Here is a 17,764-nt window from a genome sequence, read left to right as displayed (position 1 = left end):
TTTAAGAAATAACGAAAATTTGTTTGTTCGAATTAACCGAGAACGCTGTAAAGACAGATTTCGGTTTCCCACTCACAAAACCTCATTCCTTAACAAAAGTGTTTGTGTCATGGCGGTAAAGATATATAATAAGATACCAGGGGAGATAAGGAAATGTAATAATATAAATAAATTTAAGAATAAATTGCATGATTTTTTAATAGACAAGACATTATATAACATTAACGAATTTTTTTCAACTTAGACATTTTTAAATTTTGAATTTTAACATAGACAAAGACAACGTGTGTCAAATTACTTATAGTTATTGTTTTACTAGGTTTACTAATTGTTTTGCATGCCTAATATTTAAGGCGAAACATTTCTACTGGACAATTTTATGTAATAACATCTCGTTGTAAAATGTTTCCGCAAATAAAGAATCTTTGAATCTTTGAATCTTTGAATCTTTGGAAAACTAAAACCCGACTGCGATCGTCGTCTTAATAAACGCTGAAATATTATAGTAAAATTGGATTTCTGTCGCTTGGCATATTTTAATAGTATACTGTATACCTACTATATTTATATTTATGTACCTACTCAGTATTTTTTTCTTTTTCATTTGACATCCCACTTTTTTGGATGTAACATCCGTCAGATCGATTTTGTTCGTATAAAATGTAGCCTATGTAGGAACGGCATTCCGAACCAGTGGTAAATTAAACTAGTTGACGATTCAAAAGTACTTGTAAAAGTTTACTTGAATAAAAATCTATTCTATTCCATTCTGTTCTATATCAGCCGGACCATGACAACGAATCAATCATCAAAATCGGCTCAGTAGTTTAGCCGCTGCAGAACACACATAAATACATACATAGACTGCCAAAATCATAACCCTTCCTTTTAGCTTTGCCGTAGTCGGGTAAAATGGTGTATGATGTGTAACGAAACAACCAAATCAGTCGCAGTACAGTAATTCATGATGTTAGTCACATAAGTAGATATACGTATGTGTTGGACAATAAAACTTATGTCTATGTCAGATCAAGGTTCAAGACATAAATCTATCAAATAGAAATCAGAGTCTGATATCAATAGTCGTCATTTATAGAAATAAAATATTTTTATGTTAAAACTTCAAACCAGATTTACTTAAGTATATAGCTTTTGCTTTATGTAGGTCAACGATTTTACATCGTTAGTTTCGGTCCGTTTGAGGTATAACAATTTGTCTCTCACATCGTTCTTGAGAAGACTTTTAATTTAGGGTTCATTGTAAAATCATGAAGTTGCAATACTTTAGATATTCTGCTCGTGGTTTGATGATGAATTGTTCAACACTAAAAATGTTGGTGGTCGTGATTGATCTTTCAAGATTTCTAGTTAAATAGAATACGTTTTGTAATCTGATTTTTTGAAGGGGCTTTTATAGGTGACAAACTATACTTAGTTATATCTAAAACTATAACAATTTGAGAGAATCACTAACAAACTCGTATGAGTTTGTTAGTGATTCTCTTCTTCGAAAGTGTATACTTTCATTGCCGATTGCCAAAAAACTCAAATGGTTTGCTTAAAATACAGTTAAAATACCAATATTCATAAATACAATGAACCAAAAGCGTAATTTGCTGTAATGTATGGGTAAAGTATGGTGCAACCTGCAGCATGCGATATGCACCGCTCGCCCTCCCATGCTAAACATGCAGGAAAAGCCAGCCACCAAGCAAGCAATACCTACACACCACCACTACGCAGCACCACACAAATCCTAAAACACACTCGACGCACTTTTCGTTCCGACACCACAATTTTGCAATTGTGGATTTTAAGATCTACTGTATATCATGGGATTTACGCAAAATAATGCCTACTTCTATACAATACTAGCTTATGCTCGCGACTTTGTCCGCATGGACTACACAAATTTCAAACCCCTATTTCACCCCCTTAGGGGTTGAATTTTCAAAAATCCTTTCTTAGCGGATGCCTACCTCATAATAGCTATCTGCATGCCAAATTTCAGCCCGATCCGACCAGTAGTTGATAGATCAATCAGCCAGTCACTTTTTGCTTATATATTTTTATTTGAAGATTTAAAAAAATCACACGTTAGTGTTTCATTTGTAATAGTTAAATTATTTTTAAATAACACAAATCAATATCAATGTATATATACCTACATGTTGTTAAGGTCTGATTAAAACATAACTACTGTCTTCCCTTGCCAGTCTTTTGCCTATATACCTACCTATCTACCTAGCCTCGAGCAGTTTCAATATCCGTTTCTCATCACGCCCATGATTGCTTTACTAATCGAGATAAAGATATCAATATACATCCGTTTTTAGTTTTCGTTATGGCACATTATCTATTTAGGTACCTACTATTTACATAATAAGTACCTAATAACGTCAGTCGTTTTGCTAGATATCGAAAAAAATATGGAAAATTAGCTTTTGCCCACGACTTCGTCCGTGGTACATACTGTGTAATTTCTAATGGTGAAAGAATTATTAAAATCGCTTCAGTCGTTTCAGAGTTTATCGATTACAAACTACAAATCTTTCCTCTTTATAATATTAGTATAGATACAGATATAGAAGTATAGACGAAAATAGGCTTACAAGTGACACTTATAGATCAGATCTGGGAAGTCCAATATTATGGATATTGGGTACATCTTGAGTTTTAGGGGTTACTTTAGCAGATGCTTAATCTTATAACGAGGCAAAGAACACTAACAATGTTACGAAAATCAAGACCCATAATGATCGTGGTTAAGCACTAGTTAAAGAAACATTTGACTAGCCTTATCTCATAATAATTTGCGGTTAGCGCTTCTAACTTACTATCAAGCATGATTTATCGTTCTTGCAACTATGTATTATTTCACCAGGGTGTTCTTTATCCTCGTCTTTTCTTTTTACACGACTGTCCAAAAAAGACTGTAATGTTTTCAGGGTGTATGCATGTGAGTTTCTTGATACCACCAAACTTTTAACGGATTTAGATTTATGGGATATCGTTAGAATCCTTACATCATCACTACGAGAGACTGGCTATTTCAAAAACCATATGGCGATAAGTTAACTGTTATTTAGGGACCTGAATACGGTACGATAGGACTCATTATACGTATTGTATAAAATTCTGTAAAAATAAATGAAGATGAAAAAAATATTGCCGACAATATGTTTAGTCAAGATCTTTGATATTGCAAGTCTTCTAAATATATAAAAGGGAAAGGTGACTGACTGACTGACTGATCTATCAACGCACTACTGGACGGATCATGCTGAAATTTGGCATGCAGATAGCTATTTTGACGTAGGCATCCGCTAAGAAAGGATTTTTGAAAATTCAACTCTTGAGGGGGTGAAATAGGGGTTCGAAATTTTGTGTAGTCCACGCGGACGAAGTCGCGAGCATAAGCTAGTATAATTATAAAACTCTCCTATTATAAACGATTAATCACCAGTTTCAAGTCGAGTGACCTGCAATTAATTTAGTTGAGTCCACCCAACTTGTCACCTTAGGACGTAGGCAGCATGCTCCCACGTTTTGAATCTTGACATCGACCTTTTAACTAACACGGCAAAATAGCTTTTACATTATGTTATTGATTTATTAAAATAAGTATATTATGCTAAATAAATGCCTCTAAAATCCATAAGTGCTCAAAGTTCCTCATACTGTCAATACCAAGGTAAGTAGGTACAAGCATTGAGTGATCTGTTGTACACATTTAAATCTAAACTAAACTAAATTGACGAAGATTTTATGCTGACAACAGAATAAGCCATATTCTCTCACTATTTGCTAAGATGCACAGTGAACTTAGCAAACCAGAATAAAATTATTGCAGAATAGCAATGTCATAATCACAATTTTGGAGCAGGTATTTGGGGCTGATAGGCGGTTTTATTTTACTTTTTATTACAGGAACGTATAACATGAGGCATTTTATTTTCTTCTCACAGGTATTGTTGGAAGAGGCCTGTCACCAATTTAAATTCATAGGACGCAGTTATGTACGCATTCCCATTAGCACGTCTTGGATATGACGAACAAGTGATGGTATTACGACTTTTACGTGTTACTTTCTCTATACCTCTGTACCTAATAAAAACATCCAAATAACTTCAACAAAATAAGTTTCTAGAGTTACGTACGGGACCTTATAACTATTATATTAGACTTCGTTGTCCGTCCGTCCGTCTGTTTGTCAGCGGGCTGTATCTCGTGAACCGTAACAGATTGAGACTTGTCACAGAATAAAAATTGCTATTGCCGCTATAACATGAAATAATAAAAATTTCAAAATGGGCGCCATGAAAATTAAACAAATTAAAAATTCTTCTTGTACGACGCGACGGTACGTAACCCTCCGTGTGCGAGTCCGGCTCACACTTGACCGATTTTTTTAGCTATGAGTAACGTTTAATAAATCATAAAAAGATGCGTAGGAGACCGAATATCGAAAGGTTTTAGGCATGTTGTTAGTTGGGTAGGTGGAGGCCTTAGTCACACCCACAGGACAGGTTCACTTGGCGGTCTGATGCTATCGATTTTCATCACAAATTAGGTGCCCACGCACCCTTTTCGTATGAATTCTTAAGCATTCAAAACAAATACAAATGACGGTCACTTACTTTCATTACAGCAGAGCATCGTAAAGTTCTGCTTATTAAATAGGTACCTATATTAACTCTGTAATGGGCGGAAGATCTCGAAAGAAAAAATAAAAAGTTACTTAGTTGCAAATTACATTTTGTAGGCATTGTTTGTAAGCTTAGGTACGAATAGCAAACGAGATTTTCCTGACGGTAGAAATCTCTCATTAGGTGAACGATCACGTCGCTTAAGATCAAGAGTAGATACATAAAGCAGTGGTGTCGTGGGAACGACCGAAGAATAGGTGCCTACATGAACCAGTTTGCCAAGAGATGCAGCCTTATCGAGGTCGGTACGATAATGAGTCGCATGTCAATATTTGCAGTGTGACGCATTGCCTGTAACAAAGCCTGTAAGAACAGGAATCTTGTCTTGACTTTTGAGTATTTCATGTTATCTCTCCGTGATCCATATTAGGCAACGGCAATCAAACCAATGGACACTTTATTTTTAAAACCGATGACTGTTTTGAATGAGACGTATTAATTAAGCAACCCACTGCGTATAATATCGTGTTGGAGCGACTGGAACAGCCTTGGCTCCTACACCTCCACGCTACCCACGAGTTACCCTCATTTGGTCATTCATGTGGGCGCAAACACCTAATCGTAAGCTAAGCAACCTTATAATGACTCTCCTAAGAGTCACTTTGGATACAGGGTTGCGGAATAAAAGTTAAACAGCGCCTACGCTTCATACACGTCATAATAATTATTATTGCAATATTATTATGATCACATTAACAGCTGTTTGATTTGGTTTTAGGGGCAGCTCAAGTCGAAGATGTCAATCTATTTTGTCTGCTACTTATATAAACTATTAGCTTGATAATTCGTGAGTTATTTTGCCACTTCTATACCTAGGTAGGTACCTTTTGAGTGATTACTTTATTTCTAGTTGAAGAACAAATTCAAAATCTAAAAGACCATAATATGCTAAGCTTGCAAATTTTTGACTGTGATCTTTTATCTTATGTATCTAAAAACACGTATACCTACTTTTTATACTGTTTTCAGACAAGTCAGTCAATTGGTCTAACTACACTGGTGCGCATCCAACTTACGTTTCAGCTTGCGTAGAGATATAATGCTTCATGTAGGTAAGCTGCCGAAGCAATGCATGCAATAGCGCATGCATCTACGCATTGCATTTATTTATTTTAAAGTTGCGCGTGTTGCGTGTACGTCGTAAACGGGAGAGAGGATGCAAGAGAGTGCGTGCGTTATTGCTGCTGCGTGCACCACAGGTTTTGATGCATGTGCTATTGCCAGAGGACACGAGGCATGCGCGCAGGCATATGTCTGGGTAGCGCATGCGTCTAAAGCAAGTGAAAGCGCGCACCAGTGCAGGTTTACCTTATCAGATGCAGAGTGTAAGGAACACATGTCCACAGGCTAATAAACTCTTTTATCTTTTATCAACGCTTAACCACACCGAACCGTGTAAAACATTTGAAGCAACAAAGATAAAAGTTATCAGTAAATCTGGTACAATATTTATATCGCTTGTATAATATAAAGCAATAGTTCATTGATACAATAGGTGTTATCATTTTTATTTGGTAATTTGTGTCAATTTGGATGATGGATTATTGCTGACATAATATTGCTTAAATAATATGAACACCAGCGTATATCGCAGGATATTTATTAGATGGATACCTACGCGTTTTCCGCATATAGATAAAGGCTTGGGTAAACAACGCGCGACAGAAACGTTTCTAATGCGGGCGGTTTTAAACGCAAGGCAGAATGTAACACATTACGAAGGGCGAGTAGGACCTACGCTGCGGTTGCAGCATTAGGTCTTCTTCTTCTTTTCGAGTCGACGGTCACCTCAAATACGGGCAGCCCAAAAAGCCGCAACCGCGATAGCTCGGTCGGTAGCGTTGTGTAGCTCCTCGTTCGTGCTGGCTGTCGGGCACGCAGGGCACCCAGACATGTGCGCAATGGTCTGTTTCGGATGACCGCAGATGCACTGCGTATCATGTCCAGAGATAAAGCCCCACTTCGCTAAATTTACCCTACCCAGCATTAGGTACGCAGAGCAGAGTGATGTGTTCCATAGTTCCTGGTGGGTATTACAAATCGTACAAACATTTAAGTGTGACATCCCAGCCTTGCTGCTGCGGTTGTGCATTAAATCAGTCACACATTACGTCTGCACTCTGCAGTCTGGCCAAGCCTTGATAACTAATTAACATTATTTTTGTCAATGTGGGAAAGTCTTAAGAAACCCGACACACTGAAGGAAGACATCGGGTTAAGTAGGATTTTCTACTGCTAAAACACTCTCGGTGCAGCGCATATTGGAAAGCTCATTGTGCCTCCCTTGCGCGACACCATTTGGGTTCGTCCCGGAGGAAATAGCCCCTTGATACCTAGGTAACTAGCTATTCAAAAGGTACTGAAAAAGTTGAGATATTTGATAGTTCATCATTGTTTCTACACTCTGTCTCCTTCCAATGAAATTCTAATTATTTATTACTGCAGCGTAACGCGATATGCCTCACCGGTCGGCTGTCAGGGGCCGTCGATACTTTACTCAAGTCCACACAGATTTCGCTGGACCGACAAACGTGCCAAATAAACCATAAAATCAAAGAGGTTTTATATTTCTAGAGCAGCAGTGTCTCGCAAATTGTACCAACTTGACTAGCGTACCCAACAAGTTGCTCAGTCGTGATTTTTGTCGTTCAGTAATTGGCACTGGACCTGCTTTTGTCAGTAATATAATCTTTACCACATGACGCAACTCCTACGGTAACAATTTAACATGAGCAGACATGAGTAAAATCTTTATTTAAAACTAGCTTAATATGCCCGTAACTTTGTCCACATGGACTAAACAATTTTCATACGCCTATTTCACCCCATTAGGAGATGAATTTTCAAAAATCCTTTCTTAGCGGATGCCTACGTACGTAATACTTAACAGCTGTCTGCATGCCACAGCTCGATCTGTCCAGTGGTTTGAGCTGTGCGTTGATAGATCAGTCAGTCAGTCAGCTTTTCCTTTTATATACAAGTATAGATAATTAGGTATTTGAAGTATGTACACATATGGTAATAGTGGTGGCGCTTTTTTGACGCCTGCAGGTCTATTGCATATATCAATGGGCATATAAGTTTTTTGTGCACCACGCAAAATGTCCTACAAGTTACTGTCAACCTCTTTATTGTTAGTTAACGTTGAAGAACAAGGAACATGACATCATAAGCACTGAATAGTGATAGACAACGATTGTGATGGTACAGTCACCGTAACGCCCGATATTTGTTAGACACTGCACAGAGTAGGTAAAACAATGTACTGTTGATGTACAGTAGCTGGCAGAAATTATTGTACATCGACCTTTAGAAAGAAATAGTGGTTTCTTAGAGCGTTGTCTCTATCGTTGAGAGCGGCAAAACGTAACATAGATATGAGTGACAGAGACAACGCTCTACGAAACTAAAACTTCTATCTAAATAGTAGATGTACAATATTTCCTGCTGGCTACTGTACAAGGTTTGCCCCTCCATAATATAACAACTCACTGCATAAAATACTCTAATATCGATGTCGTAACTCCAAAACCCAGACGGCGGCGAAATCGGCTAAATCATCATTAATTCGAATTTAAACTTTTCAATAATCTCGTCATCCTATCAAACGGTTATTATAAAGGGATAAACTGTACTTAATGCTTGGTTGTTGTGACCATTTGTGGCAAATGTTAAATCAACAAGTTTAAGGATGATGTAAGTTTAATATTGATATTAACTTACGTCCATGCACTTCATGTAATAAAATCTTGGAAATACGTACGACCGGGCCAACTAATGACATTTTGCAGACACAAGAATGAAATTTGATAAGATTTTTTATGAATTAAACTTATTTTTATCAGAATGCGAACTTATTGCGAACTACAAAATCTGCCAGCCATTCTAATCGAATCATAGCCTCAATAGCTCAACGGTTAAGGAGCGGATTGAAATCCGAAAGGTTGGCGCTTCAAATCCCATCCATTGCACTATTGTCGTACCCTTTCCAAGCACAAGCTTTACGCTTAGTTGGAAGAGAGGAATATTAGTCATGATTAAAACGGATAATATTTTTATAGAAAAAAAATCCTCCAACTTCGTCCGCTTGGACTACACAAATTTCAAACTCCTATTTTAACCCCTTAGGGATTGAGTTTTCAAAAATCCTCTTTTAGCGGATGCCTACGTCATAATGGCTATCTGCATGCCAAATTTCAGCCCGATCCGTCCAGTAGTTTGAGCTGTGCGTTGATAGATCAATCAATCAGTCACATTTTCCTTTTATATATTTAGATATGTATATTTTTGATGTTGCCGGCAGGTTATGTGGTTTAAAGAAAATGACTTTTTTGTATGAAAAAAATCAAATTTCATACAAACCCTGCCTAAAAGTTAAACGTAAATGTTACGGTATTGTGATGACATGTTATATTGAGGTGTCAGGCCAACAGTCCTTGCCTCGGTATGAGACGTGACTAGACTTAATGATTTCTACTCACATTATTGTTTTCGGTGTTAACTGGCTATAACACTTCACCGCAAAATATGTATGAAATCACTACCCATATTAATAATGCGTAAGTGTGTTTGTTTGTTGGTTTGTCCTTCAATCACGCTACACGAACCTGATTTTTACATGGATACAGTTGAAGACCTGGAGAACAACATAGGCTAGGAACTTTTTATCCCGAAAGGAGTTCCAACGGAATTTTTAAATAACTGAATCCACGCGGACGAAGTTGCGGGGATCAGCTAGTATTTCTAATACAAAGTTCTCTATGATGTATAGGTAGATACTAAAAGAGCTCTTTCCCACTTGTCGGCTGTCGGGCCCGGATTTTAATCGGATGTTCCAGTGACCGACCATTTTGACACAAAATCGGTTTCAGACAAGTGTGAATAGCTTCATATGAAATATTCTGCCACTGGAACATCCGATTAAAACCCGGACCCGACAGTCGACAAGTGGGAACGGGATGTAAGTAGGTATAGAGATAGCTTATAAATTATAATATCTATATTCTGTAGACACTGTCTACAGAACAGAACACTGTAGACATACTTGTTATAGTTGGTATGGGGAAATCAAAGTTTACACAGGATTTATAAAAACCACCCACGTGCACGACATCTCGGGCATCAGCTAGTAGGTACTTTCGAGGGAATCAAGCAGTTCTTAATTTTATTTTTGTTTTCTCAAACCTAGTTAGGTACCTAGGCTACCTAGTTAGGTAGGTACTCATTGACCTAAAAAGTACCTAGGAGGATAGATACTCAATAATCATTCGCATTTAATACAGGGATCATAACAGTGGCTAACTTATTTCTGACACTCATTCAAAACAGTGTCTTTAGTCTGTTGAGATAACAATACGAATATGGAACTTAATTTATTTGAGAACAAAGATTTTCATAAAAAAAATCTATTGACTTTGTAGGTAGGTACGTGCTATTTAATTCACTTGCCTGTATCGTATTTCGCAGGACGATTTAATTACATGTAATGAAATAGATAATATAGAATAGGTATAGATCACAATAGGTTTTTTTCTTTGTAATTTATCTTTCCTTCTCTTGAAACAGTAGTTGATATTACGAAAATGACTGTTGGTTTATGAGTAAAAAGTCTGTAACAGACAGACACAGAGGTAATTCCATTTCCTTATTTTTTTTATGAAACACTAAAAATAAAACGAATCTAGGTTAAATTAGTATTATTCATTAGGATTAGTTTAGCTCGCTGTTTTATTTCATCATTTAGGTAATCTGGGCACATCCATGTATGACATACATATCAAAATACCTACTTATCCTGACTGATTTATCAACGCACAGCCTGAACCGCTGGTGTTAGAAAGTCTAAATTTTAACAATGGGTTCCTTTTAGAATAAAGGAATTTTGAAAATTTCACCCATCCTCGGGTTAAATAGTGTATGTTATTTTTCAAATTGGTACGTAGGTATTTGGGCTTTCGGTCAAAAATATAAAAGCAAATGTATCAGGATTTTTGTAAATTACACCTCCTCGTCGATTTTCAAAAAGGATCTGTGCAAAATAGACCTACCGAATTTGGCTAGTCAGTGGATCAGTCAGTGAACTACAGCTTAACATTATTGTTAAGTAGGTACCTACCGGGTAAGGTAAGGTAGTAGGTTATTGTTAAGTAAGTAGCTACGTAACTTACGATAAAGTTGAGTATGTATAGGTACCTGCCTTATTACCATCATTAAAATACTAATTTGTTATTTTAAAATCTTGTAAACATAATGCCTAGGCATTATAGAGATTATTATTCAAATTGTGTGATCAGGTATGTCTAGAATTTCAATCGGGTTTACTGTTATTGAAGAACCGGACCTATTCTAATAGAAACAAGTCTTTCAATGTTAATTTACCTACTTATTAGAGTATAATCACGCGACTAATTAAAACGTTAACTAATTAAATGAATGATTTGATAACTTATTCTGAACTAGCTGATGATTGCGACTTCGTCCGCGTGGATTCAAGTTTTTAAAAATTACGTGGAAACTCTTTAATTTTCCGGGTTAAAAAGTAGCCTAGGTAGGTATGTCACTCTGCAAGTCTTCAACTATACGCTACCTACCCCATGCAAAAAAATCACGTTAATCCGTTGCTCTGTTGCGATGTGATTGAAGGACAAACCAATAATCAAATCTAAGGTACCTACCTAGTACCCTAGCATCAGCTAGTGTCTAGGTAGCTTCGTCTGCGTGGATTTAGAGTTACCTACAAAAATCCCGTGGGAACTCTTTGATTTCCGGGATAAAATTAGCCTATGTCAGTCTCCTAGGTATAGGTAGGTATCCATGCAAAAAAAGATCAATCCGTTGCTCTGATTGAAGGACAAACCAACAAACCAATAACAGATAGGTACCTGCACTTTCGCATTTATAATATGGGTAGTGATGGTTAGTGATCTTCTGGTCTCAGTGAGTCATTTGATAAAATAGGTATGATTCTTTTATTGCATTCTTCACGAGGTGATAGTTACCTATTTTTCACCGTATTAGTGGCGTAACAAACATCTGTGACAAATTGGTGGCTATTATTTAGCCAGTATTCATGAATATTTTTGTGGGTCAGGTGTTGGTACCTAGGTACTGTTATCTCAACATTTTATGCATTGTAATTTGTAGGTAGGTACCTATATCTCAGATATCTCTGTCTACCTGGCTGAGGCTGAGGCTACTTAATTTATTTCTTTTCAGTAGGTAGGTAAAACCTAGATGAACTTTATTTTATCCTATATATTTACTCACTTATCTATCCTAATCGAAATCTTATTCAAGTAAATAATCTAATTGCAAAATAAACGTGGAGGCAGTATAAAATATGCAGTAGGTAGGTAGTTCAAGATAAAGCGTAAGTAGCTAAATACATGCTACCTAGTAGGTACCTACCTACCTACCAGTTAGGCGTGGTATTAGACGAAGTCTATAAATGAAGTAGAAATGTGCGCCTGCGTTGCGTTGCGTACGAATCTCGTATGCGGTATGACTGAAAACGATCGACTACGGTACCCACTCGATGTGGCGACATTCCACTACACGAACGGCATGTAGCACGGCCCTATAAACAGGTTAAGCGCAGGACCAGCCATCCTTCTCTTTACGCGCCCCCATTTCCATTACCCACAATCTCAATCGCAATAGTTGGATACTAGAATTGCTCCAATCTATCGGAATATCTACGAATCGAACAGCGGGCACGCTCACTTAACCACGTTCAATTTACAAGTAGGTTGGTATATCTACGGAGACAATCTAACAGATGCTGACCGCAAATCGCGACCGCAGAGACGTTCTGCTTTACTTCACTTTTCGAAATGCAGGATCGCGTTACAAACACCACTGGACCATAACTCGGCGGGACGAAGACGAAAATAAACTTTAATATCGTGTGCGTTTGACGACGCATCCAATTCAAAGCGGTGCCGGTGACAAGAAACAGCAATGTAGGTATGTAATATGATTAGCACTCGTATCTGCCAAAGTGCCACGATAAGCACATGCAAAAAAGACATACCTTCGTCCAGAAGTCGTTCCATGTGCATGAAAACATTCGGGAAGGCAGCCAGTTGCTTCCTGTCTTTGAGCAACTGAGCTAAGTAGTCCGCTATACTTTGTGTCGAAGGATTGGTATTATCACACATTTTGATTACTATTTATACAACTTATGACACGTTAAATGTTTGTAAAGAACACGATCAATTGGTGATTGTACTTTAGTATTGTTATTTTGTGAGAGTACTATGTTAGAAAAGTTAACTTCACTACCACACACGTCGAAGTTTCGGTCACCACTAAATGACGAAGTTGACCGAACTGAAGTTGTGGGCGAATATAGCGCTGCGCCTGCGCTCTCATCGAATGAATTTTTTGTGTGCGCGTGCGGCTTCTGTCCACAGTGTAGGCGTAATAATAACATATAGTGGTCTCGCTTTCACTTACGCTTATGGAACATGCTTCTCTGTCTTTTGAAAGAGGACAGCAGTGAAGGAGGCGCCATCTAGTTAACCTACTTACAACTACCACAACAAGTAGTACCTAACTGCTTATTATATCAATGACGTACATTCTAATTTACAAATCCGCAATAACAAAACTAAAAATATTACAAATTCATCAATAAAGATGAATAAACACTTCGGTAACGATTTTTACTTGATACTTTATTACATATGGATAACAAGTGAATTAGGTAAGTACCTAGGTAGATAGCCACTTACCTACTTACTAAAGAGATTTTAATACAAAAGTTTGATCTTAAATAAATCAAACTACATCAATATCTACTAAACATAACATCATGGTTATAAATTATACTATTGTGGTAAAAAGTATAACGTCTCTTATATCTACGGACAAATGAAATTAATGACTTGATCAAAATATTTGCTTATGCAATGTAGGTATTAATACATGACTGCTCTAATCAAAAACTCCTTTCTTTGAAATTTTAATTTACTAGATTTTTGATCATCAGAATTGTTGATCAAAGATTGTAATCGTAAAATGACATTTGGCGCGTACCCAGAATTTTCAATTCTTTCAGCCAGTATAGGACGAACCTAAATAGAAATGAAGAAAAAACGATAATAACATAAATTCAAAATGTAAAAAAAATTCTAACATAAAGTGCACCTAGCAACGGATGCCAATTTTAAAACTTTGGGTACTACCTAGGTCAGGTCCGATGTTTTGGGTAGGTGCTGAAATTAGAAAATGTTTAAATTAAGATAAGACCATGACTGTGAGAAAGATGTATTTAGTACAAGTGGTACAAGTCTTATGGCACAAAGCATTCATCATCACCAAGATCAGCCTGTGGACGTCCACTGTTGGACATAGGTCTTCCATAAAGAGCGCCAGCACACCCGGTCCTCAGCCTTCCTCATCCAGCCACTTCCCGCCAGCATCTTTATATTATCGGGCCATCGTGCTGGAGGGCGTCCCACACCACGCTTGCTTAAACGCGGTCTCCACTCCGCGGTTTACTTTCCGGCTCCAACGGCCATCGCCTCTACGACAGGCATGACCTGCCCAATGCGACTTCAGCTTGCTAATAGTTTGGGTTTTGTCAGTGACCTTGGTTCTTCTGCGGATCTCCTCATTTCGAATCTTATCCCTCAGGGAAACTCCTAACATAGCTTTCTCCATAGCTCGCTGAGTGACTTTGAATTTGTGAACAAGGCCGTTTGTCAGAGTCCACGTTTCAGCACCATAGGTGAAGACGGGAAGAACACACTGATTAAGGACTTTCGTCTTCAGGCACTGAGGAATTGACAATGAGAAGACTTGACTCAATTCCCAAAAGCTGCACGTAGCAATATAAGACAGTAAATCCTTCGATATGAATTATGATATAAAAGTACTGCTACATTCTGTCTTTAAACGTGTGTACTGAGTGGCAGTTTTGTCTGATATTCTCAGGAAATGAGTTCCAAGGACAAGTAGTAAAAACTTTTACCGTATACCTAAAAAGCTTTTCTGAAGATGCCACGGATACAACACATATGAAACAGGACTTAGAAGCAAGTAGTTAGAGCTTAGAAGGAATTTAAATCATGTGGGCATTGCATATTATTCATGGGTCCCAATTCCCGGTACTGCCCCTATATTACTTTACTCGCATAATGAAGATGTTATCATCAAATTTATTATTTACTTGATGATGCCCCCAACTTCGTCCGCGTACTTATAGGTTTTTAAAAATTCAGTGGGAATTATTTGATTTTCCGGGTTAAAAAGTAGCATAATATGTCCGTCCACAGGATGTAAGCTAAGTCTGTACCAAATTTCAGTTAAAATGTTGAGTCGTAAAAAGTTAACAGACAGACAGACACACACCTATGGATAGCGCAAGTGATGTTGGAAATTTCAGGAAATATTTAAAAACTACAATGAAAAGCTTTTTTAAAATTTCAATGTTTGTACACGAAAGTAATTTTAAGGTCTCGAAAGCTCATTTTGAGGGACCATTAATAATGATATTAAGGGGAGGGCAGTTAACATCGCAGTGCCTACAACTGCGTAACGAGGTCATGTCTTAATAACCCCGCATGGGTTCCAAATTACACTAATTATCCCGGTTTTTATATCAAAGTATTGGTATGATGATAATTTAACCAATCCCGTGATTTAGATGAAAATTATACCGAGCTTTTTTGTCATACCAAGATCCAGGATTCATCCATAGATCATACGTCTGATTCTTAGGCAGTTAATTTTCTGATTGGCTTTTCTTTGACTGGAATTGAGAATGTTCTCCATCTCGTTTTTTCTCAAAGCAAGTTTTCTTTTATGTAATCATCATCATCGAAACGATGCAGGTACCGTGGAGTCGCCGTGTGTGGTGGCTGCTGTGGCCCATGCATGCCCGTTTGGTGACAGAGCCAAAAAGTTTTCGTAAAAAAAATGAGTTCTTTGATTGCGTTTTTATATTTTTGTGATTTTAACAAATAAAGCGTTCTTAATTAATTAATTTAATTAATTAATCTCATTTCGGGTAAGATAGTTGCAGTTGCACAAAAACTTTAAAAGAAAAGCTAAGGTCTATTATTTTAAGCAAGAGTAGCTAAATGGAAATTAGAAAGGAACATGTAGAAAGCATCGGAGTGAATCAGTAGATACATTTACTCTTTACTAAGGTACATAACAAAACAATGGTATAGATGATAGATAAGTAGATACTTGAGATTCTTCTAATATCGTTAATTGAATTAGAGGTCACAGATAGGCGTCAGCGTGTTTTGTAACGCTTAGAAAGAAAATAATTTATATTTTTCCTCCAAAAGGAAGTAGTGGGCGATGTTGAATTGGTTTCCATATTGTTATGGTCTGACAATTTACGAAAGGCGTAGCTTCGAATGATTACGCAATTGTGTCATGTCCCTTTGTCTGCACATGTTTTATTTATGCTACTGTGACTTGAAAGGGAATAGGATTCCTATAGTGATTTACCATCGCCTGCATTTTCGACTTAGTTACATAATTGGACACATAAAAAACTTTTTGATCCGTTAATTTTGTAACCATCTGGTCGAACATCCTACAATGAAGATAGACGAGTAACTAAGTTTAAAACTCATTGAGTTTAGCCCTCCATGAATTAATGATTAAACCAATTTACTTTCTCTATCTACGTATCAAACTAAAGATGTGCCATAGACAACAGTCGTAAAACAAGCCTGAAAAAGGTCACGATCGCTACCTCATTGAATTGGGATGTTTACACTATCCACACCATATTGCAATTCTTTGATCGCAAGATTTTAAGAACATCCAGATATCGCGATCCTATCAATAACCATGAATATTTCCTCGATAAATGATAATATTGATAGTGTAACAGGTCTTACAACACATCGACAAAATACCCTTAGGTATACTTCCAAATATTACCGTTTTAATTTTAAAAATACATACGAGGTGCCTACGAGATCCACCGACGAAATTCGTTTTTAACTCACTATATTATTCGATTAATTAAAATCACCCGAGTTAGTTTCGTTTTATCAATTTCGTTAAAAGGATAAATGGACAATTGACCTCCATCCGATGCCCTGGGATCTATCGAATTAAGCGGATTAAACGGAGTTCCACGCTCTATTTCCGAAATAACTATTATCTTAACTATTACTACGTTTAATTTGCTCTTGATAACGGTTAAATTTATTAGTATAGTGTAGTCATTCATCAATTAACAGCTTCTTGGTTGATATTGTTGATAATTTTTTATGTATTGTTTGAACTACCTAACCACGTATAGGTACTCATTTTACAATTATTTTATTTGTTATTTCCTTTTAATAATTTAATAATTTAAAGATATAGCCTATGTAAGTATAATATTATTATTTTGTATTTATTCTCACAAAGTAGGTGCTTAATTTACTATACTTGTATTATTTACGAGTATTCTCAGTATGAATTTAATACTTGCCTTAATATGGTTTAGTCAGGTGTCCCAATTCGATCATTTCTGATTCTGACTGAACAAATGATTTGTGTTCACAAATGGTCAAAGTGTCACCGTACTCGTAGAAAACTTGCTAAAGTTGGTAACTGTTAAAATTTTGAAAGAAATAAATGCCTAAGTGTATTTTAATACGGAGAAAAATTACGAGGAAAATGTAAATAAAAAGAAACAACTTATCCCGGATTCTTTAGCAATATATCCTTGCATTTAACATCTAATATATATGAATAACATATTAATCCATACCTACGTAGCTTGGTGTATATCTACATAACGACTGGTTATAGTTATTGTAATCGGTTATCGGTAAGTACACGTTTATGATGGTTAAAACAATATTCATGTTAATTATAGACACTTCAAAGATCTTGCCTACTTTAGGTATAAATTGCCTGATTATAAAAGCAAATAATTCAACGTTTTTATGTTAGAACTCTAGGTTAGCTGTCTTATGTGCCCTTGTAGAGCTGGACAAGCCTGTAAATACTTTATTCTGATAGGTAAAGTGCTTGTTAGTACTTGAATACAACAAAGGATAACAAAGATTTAAATTGATTTAGTTTCATTG

General features: G+C 36.7%; 2 protein-coding genes across 6 annotated transcripts in view; one reads left to right on the top strand and one right to left on the bottom strand.

The window, feature by feature from the left end:
* how (protein held out wings) overlaps positions 1 to 13,069 on the bottom strand; it is an 85,914-nt gene extending 72,845 nt beyond the window's left edge. For 2 of the 5 annotated variants that reach the window (XM_034972847.2, XM_034972846.2), the window contains exon 1: positions 12,742 to 13,069. In XM_034972847.2, the coding sequence (XP_034828738.1) occupies positions 12,742 to 12,868 (127 nt within the window). In that variant the 5' untranslated portion in view covers positions 12,869 to 13,069. The remainder of the gene's footprint in view (positions 1 to 12,741) is intronic. The other 3 variants (XM_034972848.2, XM_034972849.2, XM_034972850.2) reach the window with 2 other exon arrangements.
* A 208-nt stretch (positions 13,070 to 13,277) lies between these two features.
* LOC117986036 (uncharacterized) overlaps positions 13,278 to 17,764 on the top strand; it is a 28,989-nt gene continuing 24,502 nt past the window's right edge. Inside the window, exon 1 of the mRNA XM_069501635.1 lies at positions 13,278 to 13,416. Coding sequence (XP_069357736.1) covers positions 13,350 to 13,416 — 67 coding nt within the window. The 5' untranslated portion in view covers positions 13,278 to 13,349. The remainder of the gene's footprint in view (positions 13,417 to 17,764) is intronic.

This window comes from Maniola hyperantus, chromosome 10 (genome assembly GCF_902806685.2).
Source record: "Maniola hyperantus chromosome 10, iAphHyp1.2, whole genome shotgun sequence".
Taxonomy (NCBI): Eukaryota; Metazoa; Arthropoda; class Insecta; order Lepidoptera; family Nymphalidae; genus Maniola; species Maniola hyperantus.
Note: the sequence above shows the minus strand (reverse complement) of the source record. Positions and strands in the feature narration are given on the sequence as shown.